At 56.1% G+C, this 15,229-nt stretch overlaps 1 protein-coding gene across 3 annotated transcripts in view; it reads left to right on the forward strand.

The window, feature by feature from the left end:
• Positions 1-14,475, forward strand: part of gnl3l (G protein nucleolar 3 like) — a 42,151-nt gene extending 27,676 nt beyond the window's left edge. For 2 of the 3 annotated variants that reach the window (XM_085978993.1, XM_085978994.1), the window contains 6 exons: positions 332-509; positions 1,809-1,951; positions 2,648-2,784; positions 4,153-4,313; positions 13,034-13,211; positions 14,113-14,298. In XM_085978993.1, coding sequence (XP_085835119.1) covers positions 332-509; positions 1,809-1,951; positions 2,648-2,784; positions 4,153-4,313; positions 13,034-13,211; positions 14,113-14,177 — 862 coding nt within the window. In that variant the 3' untranslated portion in view covers positions 14,178-14,298. Of the gene's footprint in view, positions 1-331; positions 510-1,808; positions 1,952-2,647; positions 2,785-4,152; positions 4,314-13,033; positions 13,212-14,112 lie in introns of all 3 variants that reach the window. The other variant, XM_085978995.1, reaches the window with a different exon arrangement.
• Positions 14,476-15,229: the final 754 nt, after the last annotated feature.

A 15,229-nucleotide genomic window follows, 5' to 3' on the forward strand; every position in this document is an offset into this window, starting at 1 on the left:
TGTAGAGGGAGCTTTACTCTGTATCTAACCCGTGCTGTACCTGCCCTGGGAGTGTTTGATGGGGACAGTGTAGAGGGAGCTTTACTCTGTATCTAACCCGTGCTGTACCTGCCCTGGGAGTGTTTGATGGGGACAGTGTAGAGGGAGCTTTACTCTGTATCTAACCCGTGCTGTACCTGCCCTGGGAGAGTTTGATGGGACAGTGTAGAGGGAGCTTTACTCTGTATCTAACCCGTGCTGTACCTGCCCTGGGAGTGTTTGATGGGGACAGTGTAGAGGGAGCTTTAACCAATAATTCTCGAGCAGTGAGTGACAGCAGCTCCCCCCGCAGGTGCCTGCAGGAGATTCACCTCGACAAGCACATCAAGCTGCTCGACTGCCCGGGTATCGTCATGGCGACCTCCACCTCGGACGCGGCCATCATCCTGCGGAACTGCGTGAAGATCGAGCAGCTCGTGGATCCAGTGGAACCCGTGGCCGCCATCTTGAGACGGTGTAATAAGCAACAGGTGAGCAATGGCGCGATTCCACCGAGACCAGTGTCTCTCTCACTTCCGAGTCAGAAAGTTGTGGGTTCGAGCCTCCACTCCAGAGACTCGAGCCCCGTTACATTAGGAACAGGAGGAGGCTGTTCAGCCCCCTCGAGCCTGTTACATTAGGAACAGAAGGAGGCCATTCAGCCCCTCGAGCCTGTTACATTAGGAACAGGAGGAGGCCATTCAGCCCCTCGAGCCTGTTACATTAGGAACAGGAGGAGGCCATTCAGCCCCTCGAGCCTGTTACATTAGGAACAGGAGGAGGCCGTTCAGCCCCTCGAGCCTGTTACATTAGGAACAGGAGGAGGCAGTTCAGCCCCCTCGATCCTGTTACATTAGGAATAGGAAGAGGCCATTCAGCCCCTCGAGCCTGTTACATTAGGAATAGGAGGAGGCCATTCAGCCCTTCGAGCCTGTTACATTAGGAACAGGAGGAGGCCGTTCAGCCCCCTCGAGCCTGTTACATTAGGAATAGGAGGAGGCCATTCAGCCCCTCGAGCCTGTTACATTAGGAACAGGAGGAGGCCGTTCAGCCCCTCGAGCCTGTCACATTAGGAACAGGAGGAGGCCGTTCAGCCCCCTCGAGCCTGTTACATTAGGAACAGGAGGAGGCCATTCAGCCCCCTCGAGCCTGTTATATTAGGAACAGGAGGAGGCCGTTCAGCCCCTCGAGCCTGTTACATTAGGAACAGGAGGAGGCCATTCAGCCCCCTCGAGCCTGTTACATTAGGAACAGGAGGAGGCCATTCAGCCCCCTCGAGCCTGTTAAATTAGGAACAGGAGGAGGCCGTTCAGCCCCTCGAGCCTGTTAAATTAGGAACAGGAGGAGGCCGTTCAGCCCCTCGAGCCTGTTATATTAGGAACAGGAGGAGGCCGTTCAGCCCCTCGAGCCTGTTACATTAGGAACAGGAGGAGGCCGTTCAGCCTCGGTATCATTCTGGTGAATCTCTACTGCACGCCCTCCAAGGCCGAGATATCCTTCCTGTGGTGTGGGGCCCAGAACTGAACACAGTTACTTCAGAAGTGGGTCTGACCAGAACTTTATTGAACCGTATCTGTAACATAACTTCCAGCTCTTGTGAGATACAGGCCAAGATTCCATTAGCCTTTCTGATCTTTTTGTACCTGTCCGCTCGCTTTCTGTACATGGTCCCCTATATCTGTCTGCTCCCTCACAGTTCCTACCTTCTCGCCATTCAGAAAATGGTATTATTAAATCGAGTAAGTTCCCCTTCTCCTCATTGACCAGTTTGCCCTCTCGCCCACTTCCAGGTCATGCAGCACTACGACATCCCCGAGTTCCGGGACACCCTGGGGTTCCTGGCCCTGCTGGCTCGCAGGCTGGGCAAGCTGAAAAAGGGAGGGCTCCCGGACCACGAGAGAGCAGCCAAGACTGTGCTCTCCGACTGGACCAGGTAACGCTCGCTCGCTCTATCCCTCCCTCTCTCTCTCTCCGCTCCCCTCCCTCTCTCTCTCCGCCCTCTCCCTCTCCGCCCCCTCCCTCTCCGCCCCCTCCCTCTCTCTCCGCCCCCTCCCTCTCTCTCCGCCCCCTCCCTCTCTCTCTCCGCCCCCTCCCTCTCTCTCTCCGCCCCCTCCCTCTCTCTCTCCGCCCCCTCCCTCTCTCTCTCCGCCCCCCTCCATCTCTCTCTCCGCCCCCCTCCATCTCTCTCTCCGCCCCCCTCCATCTCTCTCTCCGCCCCCTCCCCCTCTCTCTCCGCCCCCTCCCTCTCTCTCTCTCCGCCCCCTCCCCCTCTCTCTCCGCTCCCTCCCCCTCTCTCTCCGCCCCCTCCCTCTCTCTCTCCGCCCCCTCCCTCTCTCTCTCCGCCCCCTCCCTCAGTACCCGCCCCTCCAACTCAGCACCGACGGTGCGGTGCTCCCTCAGTACTGGCACCGGGGGAGTGTCGGGCCTGGATTACGGGGCTCGAGTCTCTGGAGTGGGGGCTCGAACCCCATGACCTTCTGACTCCAAGGCGAGAATGAGCCCCGACTGTCAACTTCGGTGTTTGCAGTCAAATCCTTGTAACCCGCAACCTTCTGACCCTGGCGGGAGTGAGACGGTCGAGCAAGCCAAGCCTGCCTCCTATTGGCCGAACCCTCTGGTCTCTCCTCAGCGGCAAGATCTGTTACTTCACGCACCCGCCCGAGACCCACACCCTCCCCACGCACATCAGCGCCGAGATCGTGGCAGAGCTGGGCAAGGCGTTCGACATCGAGGAGCTGGAAAAAGGAAACCAGGAGGCCCTCAGCAGTAAGTGAACGGAAAGGCTCGCATTTCTCTCAGTGTGGTCACTGTTGTAATGTAGGAAAAACTGGCCGTCAATTTGCGCACAGCAAGCTCCCACAAACAGACAATGTGATAAATACACAGTTCATCTGTTTTTGAGTGATGTTGGTTGAAAGATAAATATTGGCCCCAGGACACCGGGGAGAACTCTTCCCCCAACCCCCCCCCCCCGCACCCCCCCGCTCGTCTTCCAATAGTGGCCGTGGGATCTTTTACATCCACCTGAGAGGACAGTGCGGCGCTCCCTCAGTACCGCCCCTCCGACAGTGCGGCGCTCCCTCAGTACCGCCCCTCCGACAGTGCGGCGCTCCCTCAGTACCGCCCCTCCGACAGTGCAGCGCTCCCTCAGTACCGCCCCTCCGACAGTGCGGCGCTCCCTCGGTACCGCCCCTCCGACAGTGCGGCGCTCCCTCGGTACCGCCCCTCCGACAGTGCGGCGCTCCCTCAGTACCGCCCCTCCGACAGTGCGGCGCTCCCTCGGTACCGCCCCTCCGACAGTGCGGCGCTCCCTCAGTACCGCCCCTCCGACAGTGCAGCGCTCCCTCGGTACCGCCCCTCCGACAGTGCGGCGCTCCCTCAGTACCGCCCCTCCGACAGTGCGGCGCTCCCTCGGTACCGCCCCTCCGACAGTGCGGCGCTCCCTCGGTACCGCCCCCCCGACAGTGCGGCGCTCCCTCGGTACCGCCCCTCCGACAGTGCGGCCCTCCCTCGGTACCGCCCCTCCGACAGTGCGGCCCTCCCTCGGTACCGCCCCTCCGACAGTGCGGCGCTCCCTCGGTACCGCCCCTCCGACAGTGCGGCGCTCCCTCGGTACCGCCCCCCCCGACAGAGCGGCGCTCCCTCGGTACCGCCCCTCCGACAGTGCGGCCCTCCCTCGGTACCGCCCCTCCGACAGTGCGGCCCTCCCTCGGTACCGCCCCTCCGACAGTGCGGCCCTCCCTCGGTACCGCCCCTCCGACAGTGCGGCGCTCCCTCGGTACCGCCCCCCCGACAGTGCGGCGCTCCGTCAGTACTGGCTCCGGTGGAGTGTCAGGCCTGGATTACACGGCTCGAGTCTGGAGTGGGGGCTCGAACCCACGACCTTCTGACTCCGAGGCAAGAGAGGGAGACCGACTGAGCCACGGCTGACGCTCGTCGACACTTTAGGGGTAACGTTTTCTTGTCACACTTTGGTGTCACGCTGTTTTTCCTCCCGTGGAGGAATAGCAGGACCGCCAGGAAGTTGGTGGGTTGGCTCTTAGACGGTTGTTTCCCCCATGGGTTACGGGGAAGGGGGGTGTTGAATCTCGGGGGCGACACTGTGCCGTTAACAACTCGGTTCTCCTGTGGCAGAAATTGAGTCTCCCATGGAAGAGAGCGGGATCTGCGTGGAGACGTCTGGACTGACCAGCGGGGAGTGCGAGCTGCCGTCTGGATGTGAAATGGGAGAGGACGGGGTTACGCAGGAGGGAGGGGCCAAGGACGAGGCCCCCAGGGGTGCCCAGGACCTGCAGGTAAAGACTCTTGAGCTCACTGTAGTCTCAAAGGCACATCTAGGGAGAGTTATCTGCTGAGGTGGACACTGAATCAGGGAGCATTACACTCTACCAGGAGAGAGCTTCTGTACTGTGAACTGGGGGGTGCAGTACAGGGTTAATATACTCCTTATTCTGTGCTGTGCACAGTTCTGGTCTCCATATCACACTTGGAGCACTGTGCACAGTTCTGGTCTCCATATCACACTTGGAGCACTGTGCACAGTTCTGGTCTCCATATCACACTTGGAGCACTGTGCACAGTTCTGGTCTCCATATCACACTTGGAGCACTGTGCACAGTTCTGGTCTCCATATCACACTTGGAGCACTGTGCACAGTTCTGGTCCCCATATCACACTTGGAGCACTGTGCACAGTTCTGGTCTCCATATCACACTTGGAGCACTGTGCACAGTTCCGCTCTCCATATCACACTTGGAGCACTGTGCACAGTTCTGGTCCCCATATCACACTTGGAGCACTGTGCACAGTTCTGGTCCCCATATCACACTTGGAGCACTGTGCACAGTTCTGGTCTCTGTATCACACTTGGAGCACTGTGCACAGTTCTGGTCTCCATATCACACTTGGAGCACCGTGCACAGTTCTGGTCTCCATATCACACTTGGAGCACTGTGCACAGTTCTGGTCTCCATATCACACTTGGAGCACTGTGCACAGTTCTGGTCTCCATATCACACTTGGAGCACTGTGCACAGTTCTGGTCCCCATATCACACTTGGAGCACTGTGCACAGTTCTGGTCTCCATACCACACTTGGAGCACTGTGCACAGTTCTGGTCTCCATATCACACTTGGAGCACTGTGTGGTAAACCACGTTCACTATCGTATCACTGTTAGTAGTTAGCACTGTTCACCACTGTTCGTTATAACTGTATCACTGACCACTATTGTATCACGGTACGAGGTCGCCTCTTGCCACACTGCTATACCTGGGATGACCACTGCCGACTCCGCCTTGGCTCCACCCACCAGGCCAGGTATAAAGGTGAGCGACTGGCTGGTATTCCTCCTGCTTGGATCGGATCACCCACGAGAGTGGGCTCTGTTATTTAGTCAATAAAAACCTTTAGTCACCTTCGTAACTCTTCGCCTTTTATTGGAGGAATTGATAGGTATATCAATTTTATTGACTAAATTTAATGATGTCCGACAACGAGTCACAACCGGCGGAGGAGCCACCAGCGCAGCTCCCAGGAGCACAGCCACACCAGCCAGCTTGGCTGCGAGCCCTCAGACCGCCGTACCTGGACCTGAACCCACGAGCAGCAAACTCAGCCGCAGACTTTAAACACTGGCTGGTCTGCTTCGAATCATACCTGAGAGAATCCAGCGTCCCTCAGGCATCCAAACTAAGTGTCCTGCAGGCACAACTGAGCCCGAGAGTATACACTCTCATCGAGGACATGACTACCTACGAGACCGCCATCAACCTGCTGAAACAGAAGTACCGGACCCCGGTAAACTACATGTACGCTAGGCACCTCCTAAGATCACGGCCGCAACAGCCAGGAGAATCAGTAGCCGAATTCTCACAGGCGCTATATGCACTCGCCAGGAACTGTGACTTTAAATCGGTGTCGGCAGCCGAAAATACTGAAGATAATATCCGCGACGCATTCCTGAAAGGCCTACGGTCCGAGTACTCACGGCAAAGACTGCTGGAAGCTAAAGACCTCAGCATGGAAAAAGCTGAAGCCCTCGCTATCTCCCTGGAAGTGGCCCACCAAGATCAGGAAGCATTCACCAGGTACTGCTCGCGACCCTGGGACTCGGGCCCGACCCCTACCACAGCACCCTTCCCAGCGCCGCCCCCGGGACCTACCTCTGCGTCGGCGTCCCGGACCCGACCGGCCCCGCCACCCCCGGCACCGGCCCCGACATCGGGCATCCGCGATCGGGCCGCCGGCTGTTTTTTTTGTGGCCAGGAGAAGCACCCGAGGTCGCGCTGCCCAGCCAAGAACTCCATATGCAAAACCTGCCTGAAGAAAGGCCACTTCTCCAAGGCCTGCAGGAGCGGATCCTCAGAGGCCAGCAGTGCCGCATGCGAACTATGGGGGCGGCCATCTTTGTTTAGGGCAACTGAGGCCAGCATCCCCACACATGAGTCATGGGGGCGGCCATCTTTGATTAAGGCAACCGACCCCAATAGTGCCTCATGTGAGCTACGGGGGCAGCCATCTTCTCCGTCATTTTGCCCTACCTCGTGGGAGATGCCATTTTACTCACCATGCCCGACCGCCTCGCCCGCAGATGACAACGACTCGCTCAGCTACACACTAGCTTCCGTCACCCTGGACCAAGCCCGCCCGCACCATCTGTCCAAGTCAATGATGGACATCAAAGTGAACGGCCACGCCACGACCTGCCTGTTCGACAGCGGAAGCACGGAGAGCTTCATCCACCCAGACACGGTGAGCCACTACTCCCTCTCTGTCCTACCAACGCGCAGCCGAATCTCGATGGCATCGAGGTCCCACGCCACGGACATTAGCGGCTACTGTGTCGTGACCCTGTCGGTTAAGGGCACGGAGTATAAAAACTTTAAACTCCTCGTCCTCCCCCATCTCTGCGCTGCCGTCCTACTAGGGCTGGACTTCCAATCCCACCTCCAAAGCGTAACCCTAGCATACGGTGGACCCCTCCCCCCACTCACAGTCAACAACCAGCAAACGTTAAACCGCCCACCGCGTAACACCTGCAGCCTCTCCACCCTCAAGGTCCCGCCACCCTCTCTGTTTGCTAACCTTACCCCTGACTGCAAACCCGTCGCTACCAAGAGCAGGCGGTATAGCGCCGGGGACAGAGCCTTCATTAGCTCTGAGGTGCGGCGCCTCCTGAAAGAGGGCATTATCGAGGGGAGCAGCAGCCCCTGGCGTGCCCAGGTCGTAGTCGTAAAGACCGGCGATAAAAACCGCCTGGTCATCGACTACAGCCAGACCATAAACAGATATACCCAGCTGGACGCATACCCCCTCCCCCGCATATCTGACATGGTCAATCAGATTGCACAGTATAAAGTATTCTCGACCATCGACCTGAAGTTGGCCTACCACCAACTCCCTATCCACCCTGAGGACCGCCAGTATACCGCCTTCGAGGCGAATGGGCGCCTATACCACTTCCTTAGGGTCCCCTTCGGTGTCACTAATGGGGTCTCGGTCTTCCAAAGGGAGATGGACCAGATGGTTGACCAGAACGAACTGCAGGCTACATTCCCCTACCTAGATAACGTCACTATCTGCGGCCGCGACCGGCAGGAACATGACGCGAATCTGGAGAAATTCCTCCGTACGGCCCAACGGCTGAACCTCACCTACAATAAGGAGAAATGCGTGTTTAACACCACGCGCCTTGCCATCCTCGGCTGCGTAGTGGAGAACGGAATCATCGGCCCCGACCCAGAAAGAATGCGCCCCCTCATGGAGCTACCCCTCCCCCACTGCCCTAAAGCACTTAGGAGAACCCTGGGGCTTTTCGCCTACTATGCCCAATGGGTACCCAATTACGCGGACAAAGCCAGACCCCTCCTGAAAGCCACTTCCTTCCCCCTCATGGAGGAGGCGTGCGCGGCCTTCTCCCTCATTAAGGGAGACATAGCCAAGGCCACGATGCACGCAGTGGACGAGTCCATCCCCTTCCAGGTGGAGAGCGACGCATCCGACTTCGCCTTAGCCGCCACCCTAAACCAGGAGGGGAGGCCAGTGGCCTTCTTCTCAAGGACCCTACAGGGCCCCGAGATCCGACATTCGTCGGTCGAGAAAGAGGCCCAGGCGATCGTGGAGGCAGTACGGCGCTGGAGGCACTACCTGGCAGGCAAACGATTTACCCTCCTCACCGACCAGCGTTCGGTGGCTTTCATGTTTAATAACAAGCTGAAGGGCAAAATCAAGAATGACAAGATTTTGAGATGGAGAATCGAGCTCTCCACCTACGATTATGAGATCTTGTACCGGCCAGGCAAGCTGAATGAACCCCCTGATGCCCTTTCACGAATGACATGCGCCAGCGCGCATATCGATAGGCTTCAGACCCTCCACGACCAGCTCTGCCACCCCGGAGTCACCAGACTCTACCATTTCATTAAGGCCCGCAACCTGACCTACTCCATCGAGGAGGTCAGGACCATGACCAGGAACTGCCAGACCTGTGCGGAGTGCAAACCGCACTTCTATAGGCCGGACCGAGCAAGCCTGATCAAGGCCACCCGCCCCTTCGAGCGCCTGAGCATCGACTTTAAGGGGCCCCTCCCGTCCTCTGACCGTAATGTGTACTTCCTCAACATCGTTGATGGGTACTCCCATTTCCCCTTTGCCTTCCCCTGCCCCGACATGACCAGTAGCACGGTCATTAAGTGCCTGAATGCCCTCTTCGCCTTGTTCGGGTTCCCGAACTATATACACAGCGACCGGGGCTCCTCCTTCATGAGCGAGGAACTCCGGCAATTCCTCCTAGAGAGAGGTATTGCAGCAAGCAGGACCACCAGCTACAACCCCAGAGGTAACGGTCAGGTGGAAAGAGAGAATGCGACGGTATGGAAGGCCGTCCTCTTAGCCTTAAAGTCTAAGGGCCTCCCAACCTCCCGCTGGCAAGAAGTCCTCCCGACAGCGCTGCACTCCATCCGGTCATTACTTTGCACGGCCACTAACACCACCCCCCATGAACGAATGTTCGTTTTCCCCAGGAAGTCGACTACGGGAACCACTCTACCAACCTGGCTGACCGCCCCGGGGCCGGTCTGGCTGCGGAAACACGTGAGGGCCCATAAAATGGACCCCCTGGTCGAGAGGGTGAACCTCCTGCACGCCAACCCCCAGTACGCCTACGTGGCGTACCCAGACGGGCGGGAGGACACTGTCTCCCTACGAGACCTCGCACCCTCAGCCGATCCGGAAACACCGCCACCACCCCCCCCCAACCTCAGTCCAGGTAGACGGCATGCCGGAACCCCACGAGCCCTCGCCGACCACGCAAACACCAGCATCAACACCGGATAAGGCACCAGCGCCGGATAAGGCAACACCACCGCTGCGGCGATCGGAGAGGCTTACGAAGCCTCCGGACAGACTGACCTACCAGAATTGGTAGTACACTTCACCCCGCCGGACTTAATTCTAAACAAGGGGTGAATGTGGTAAACCACGTTCACTATCGTATCACTGTTAGTAGTTAGCACTGTTCACCACTGTTCGTTATAACTGTATCACTGACCACTATTGTATCACGGTACGAGGTCGCCTCTTGCCACACTGCTATACCTGGGATGACCACTGCCGACTCCGCCTTGGCTCCACCCACCAGGCCAGGTATAAAGGTGAGCGACTGGCTGGTATTCCTCCTGCTTGGATCGGATCACCCACGAGAGTGGGCTCTGTTATTTAGTCAATAAAAACCTTTAGTCACCTTCGTAACTCTTCGCCTTTTATTGGAGGAATTGATAGGTATATCACACTGTGCACAGTTCTGGTCTCCATATCACACTTGGAGCACTGTGCACAGTTCTGGTCTCCATATCACACTTGGAGCACTGTGCACAGTTCTGGTCTCCATATCACACTTGGAGCACTGTGCACAGTTCTGGTCTTCATATCACACTTGGAGCACTGTGCACAGCTCTGGTCTCCATATCACACTTGGAGCACTGTGCACAGTTCTGGTCTCCATATCACACTTGGAGCACTGTGCACAGTTCTGGTCTCCATATCACACTTGGAGCACTGTGCACAGTTCTGGTCCCCATATCACACTTGGAGCACTGTGCACAGTTCTGGTCTCCATATCACACTTGGAGCACTGTGCACAGTTCTGGTCTCCATATCACACTTGGAGCACTGTGCACAGTTCTGGTCTCCATATCACACTTGGAATACTGTGCACAGTTCTGGTCTCCATATCACACTTGGAGCACTGTGCACAGTTCTGGTCTCCATATCACACTTGGAGCACTGTGCACAGTTCTGGTCTCCATATCACACTTGGAGCACTGTGCACAGTTCTGGTCTCCATATCACACTTGGAATACTGTGCACAGTTCTGGTCTCCATATCACACTTGGAGCACTGTGCACAGTTCTGGTCTCCATATCACACTTGGAATACTGTGCACAGTTCTGGTCTCCATATCACACTTGGAGCACTGTGCACAGTTCTGGTCCCCATATCACACTTGGAGCACTGTGCACAGTTCTGGTCTCCATATCACACTTGGGGCACTGTGCACAGTTCTGGTCCCCATATCACACTTGGAGCACTGTGCACAGTTCTGGTCTCCATATCACACTTGGAATACTGTGCACAGTTCTGGTCTCCATATCACACTTGGAGCACTGTGCACAGTTCTGGTCTCCATATCACACTTGGAGCACTGTGCACAGTTCTGGTCTCCATATCACACTTGGAGCACTGTGCACAGTTCTGGTCTCCATATCACACTTGGAGCACTGTGCACAGTTCTGGTCCCCATATCACACTTGGAGCACTGTGCACAGTTCTGGTCTCCATATCACACTTGGAGCACTGTGCACAGTTCTGGTCTCCATATCACACTTGGAGCACTGTGCACAGTTCTGGTCTCCATATCACACTTGGAGCACTGTGCACAGTTCTGGTCTCCATATCACAATTGGAGCACTGTGCACAGTTCTGGTCTCCATATCACACTTGGAGCACTGTGCACAGTTCTGGTCTCCATATCACACTTGGAGCACTGTGCACAGTTCTGGTCTCCATATCACACTTGGAGCACTGTGCACAGTTCTGGTCTCCATATCACACTTGGAGCACTGTGCACAGTTCTGGTCCCCATATCACACTTGGAGCACTGTGCACAGTTCTGGTCTCCATATCACACTTGGAGCACTGCACAGTTCTGGTCTCCATATCACACTTGGAGCACTGTGCACAGTTCTGGTCTCCATATCACACTAGGAGCACTGTGCACAGTTCTGGTCTCCATATCACACTTGGAGCACTGTGCACAGTTCTGGTCCCCATATCACACTTGGAGCACTGTGCACAGTTCTGGTCTCCATATCACACTTGGAGCACTGCACAGTTCTGGTCTCCATATCACACTTGGAGCACTGTGCACAGTTCTGGTCTCCATATCACACTTGGAATACTGTGCACAGTTCTGGTCTCCATATCACACTTGGAGCACTGTGCACAGTTCTGGTCTCCATATCACACTTGGAGCACTGTGCACAGTTCTGGTCTCCATATCACACTTGGAGTACTGTGCACAGTTGTGGTCTCCATATCACACTTGGAGCACTGTGCACAATTCTGGTCTCCATATCACACTTGGAGCACTGTGCACAGTTCTGGTCTCCATATCACACTTGGAGCACTGTGCACAGTTCTGGTCCCCATATCACACTTGGAGCACTGTGCACAGTTCTGCTCTCCATATCACACTTGACGCACTGTGCACAGTTCTGGTCTCCATATCACACTTGGAGCACTGTGCACAGTTCTGGTCTCCATATCACACTTGGAGCACTGTGCACAGTTCTGGTCTCCATATCACACTTGGAATACTGTGCACAGTTCTGGTCTCCATATCACACTTGGAGCACTGTGCACAGTTCTGGTCCCTATATCGCACTTGGAGCACTGTGCACAGTTCCGCTCTCCATATCACACTTGGAGCACTGTGCACAGTTCTGGTCTCCATATCACGCTTGGAGCACTGTGCACAGTTCTGGTCTCCATATCACACTTGGAGCACTGTGCACAGTTCTGGTCTCCATATCACACTCGGAGCACTGTGCACAGTTCCGGTCTCCATATCACACTTGGAGCACTGTGCACAGTTCTGGTCCCCATATCACACTTGGAGCACTGTGCACAGTTCTGCTCTCCATATCACACTTGGAGCACTGTGCACAGTTCTGGTCCCTATATCACACTTGGAGCACTGTGCACAGTTCTGGTCTCCATATCACACTTGGAGCACTGTGCACAGTTCTGGTCCCCATATCACACTTGGAGCACTGTGCACAGTTCTGCTCTCCATATCACACTTGACGCACTGTGCACAGTTCTGGTCTCCATATCACACTTGGAGCACTGTGCACAGTTCTGGTCTCCATAACACACTTGGAGCACTGTGCACAGTTCTGGTCTCCATATCAATCTTGGAACACTGTGCACAGTTCTGGTCTCCATATTATAAAAAGGATATAGGGGCACTGGAGAAGGTGCAAAAAAGATTTACAAGGATGATACCAGAACTGAGAGGTTATAACTATCAGGAAAGATTGAACAGGCCGGGGCTCTTTTCTCTAGAGAAGGCCGAGGGGTGACCTGATGGAGGTCTTTAAGATTATGAAAGGGTTCGATAGGGTAGAATTAGAGATGTCTCCACTTGTGGGAGAGACCAGAACTAGGGGCCATCAATATAAGGGAGTCACTAATAAATCCAATGGGGAATTCAGGAGAAACTTCTTTCCCCAGAGAGTGGTGAGAATGTGGAACTCGCTCCCACAGGGAGTGGTCGATGCGTTTAAGGGGAAGCTGGATAAACACACGAGGGAGAAAGGAATAGAAGGATACGGTGGTGGGGTGAGATGAAGAGGGGACGGGAGGAGGCTCGTGTGGAGCAGGAACACCGACACGGAGCAGAGGGGCCGAATGGCCTGTTTCTGTGTAAACGAGTCTGCCTATCTCTCTGCAGTTCGGGCCAGTGACGGTGACGTTCGGAGGCAGGAGAGACGGATCGAAGCGGGAGGAGGAGAAGGAGGCCGTCCCTCGGCTCCCGGACCTGCAAATGATCCGGGACATCGACCCCCTGCGCCAGGGGCAGGCTCTGCAGGCAGCCAGCAAGAGGCGGAGGAGGCTGCAGAAGCGGGCAGGTGGGCATCGGGTGTGTCGGGTGGCGAGGGGGGTTCCTTCACGGGACTGTTCGGGGTTGAGCGTCAGTGACCGTTGGGGGCGAGGGCATCTCTCCGACCTTTCTCCACTCGCCCGCTGAGGTAGCCCCGCACTGTCGGAGGGGCGGGTACCGAGGGAGCGCCGCACTGTCGGAGGGGCGGTACCGAGGGAGCGCCGCACTGTCGGAGGGGCGGTACCGAGGGAGCGCCGCACTGTCGGAGGGGGGGTACCGAGGGAGCGCCGCACTGTCGGAGGGGCGGTACCGAGGGAGCGCCGCACTGTCGGAGGGGCGGTACCGAGGGAGCGCCGCACTGTCGGAGGGGCCATCTTTCAGATGAGACGTTAAACCCGAGGCCCTGTCTGCCCTCTCAGGTGGATGTAAAAGATCTCCACGGCCACTATTGGAAGAAGCGCAGGGGGGAGTTCTCCCCGGTGTCCTGGGGCCAATATTTATCCCTCAACCAACATCACTTAAAAAAAAAAAAAAAAAAATGGACTGCTTTTTTGTTGGATCTTGCTGTGCGGCAAGAGGCTGCTCCATTGCCTCCGCAACAACAGAGACTGACCTTCAGAGTAAGAACGCGCCATTCACCACCTCTGGACATCCCACAGCGCTCCCCAGCCAACGAAGGACTTTTTTTGATCGTGTACTGTACGAAATGTGGCCGCCAATATATGAATAGCAAGATCCCACAAACACACAAAGTGATAAAATGGCCAGATCGTCTGGTGTGGGTTTTTTTTTTTTAAGTGACGTTGGTTGAGGGATAAATATTGGCCCCAGGACATCAGGGGCGAACTCCCCTCCCGTGCGCTGAGACACAGGACGAGGGCTCTCTGCGAACTCGCACACCTTGACCCTCGTGTTGTCTTCTCTTCCAGACAAGCTGGCGACGAAGTTGTCGGACACGCTCACCACCGCCATGGACTTCTCCCTGGACGACTGAACGGGGCGGGTGTGAAGGTTTGCATCGACTTCTTTCGAGGAGTCTGGAACGCTGTGGAATCTACGATCCCCGCACTCCCCAAAACACTCGGGAGAGTTTCAGGGTGTCAGATCGGAATTCACCCCCACCCCATTTCCGAGATTGGCAAGTTGTCTGGACTCGCGGGTGGAGGATCACAGGGCGCCGACGTCTTAAGTCATCTCTCGGAGCTGCTCGAGTGACACACACCCCTCCCCGAGGCGCCCACTTCAGTGCAATTGACCTGCACCCTTGCAATAAATGTGAAGTATGTTACTTAGCGAGACGGGTCCCTGCGTTTCCTTGCACTCCCTCTGCGGAATGCACACAGCTGGCTTTTTATTGTTTAACAGGCTTTGCCCTTAGCCTAATTCGGTCGGTTTCGCTCTTGCTTCCCACGGCAGTGCCTTGCGAGTTCGAAACCGGGGCCTGAATTCTGTCTGCTCGGGCTGATCCCATTATCTCCGCCTCCCGCCACCCACCAAAAGACACGCTCTTAATTCATCTTGTACGATGGCACAGATCAGCAATTGGAATTTATTCATATATATAAAATTACACTGACACGGCGGGAAGCTGGCGCATGCTCGGAGTAAACTCCTTCGGTGTCAGTGGGTCTCGCTTTTCCCTCTCATTCAGAAGGTCGTGGGTTTGAGTGCCAGAGACTCGAGCCCCGACACTTCCCCCGGTGCCAGTACTGAAGGAGGGGCCGTTAAACCCAACGTCCCTGTCTGCCCCCTCAGGTGGATGTAAAAGATGCCACGGGCCACTATTGGAAGAGGAGCAAGAAGGGAGGGGTGGCGAGGAGTTCTCAGCGTGAGAGACAGCCCCTCCGTCAGGGCAGCGCTCCCTCAGTACTGCGCTAGCTCTGCACTGTCCATACGTCCCCCCTATAGAGGTGATTAAGCCAGGACCCAGAGGTGAAAGTCCACACAAGATTTCTTCGCCTTAAATGAACAGGCATGCCAAAAAAAACAAATACAGCTTTATAAAAATCAGTTTATTAACCAGTGCAGACAGGTTAAAGGCATAAA

This window comes from Somniosus microcephalus, unplaced genomic scaffold, assembly GCF_052327205.1.
Source record: "Somniosus microcephalus isolate GS21.2 unplaced genomic scaffold, FLI_Smic_1.0 unresolved_chr7, whole genome shotgun sequence".
Taxonomy (NCBI): domain Eukaryota; kingdom Metazoa; phylum Chordata; class Chondrichthyes; order Squaliformes; family Somniosidae; genus Somniosus; species Somniosus microcephalus.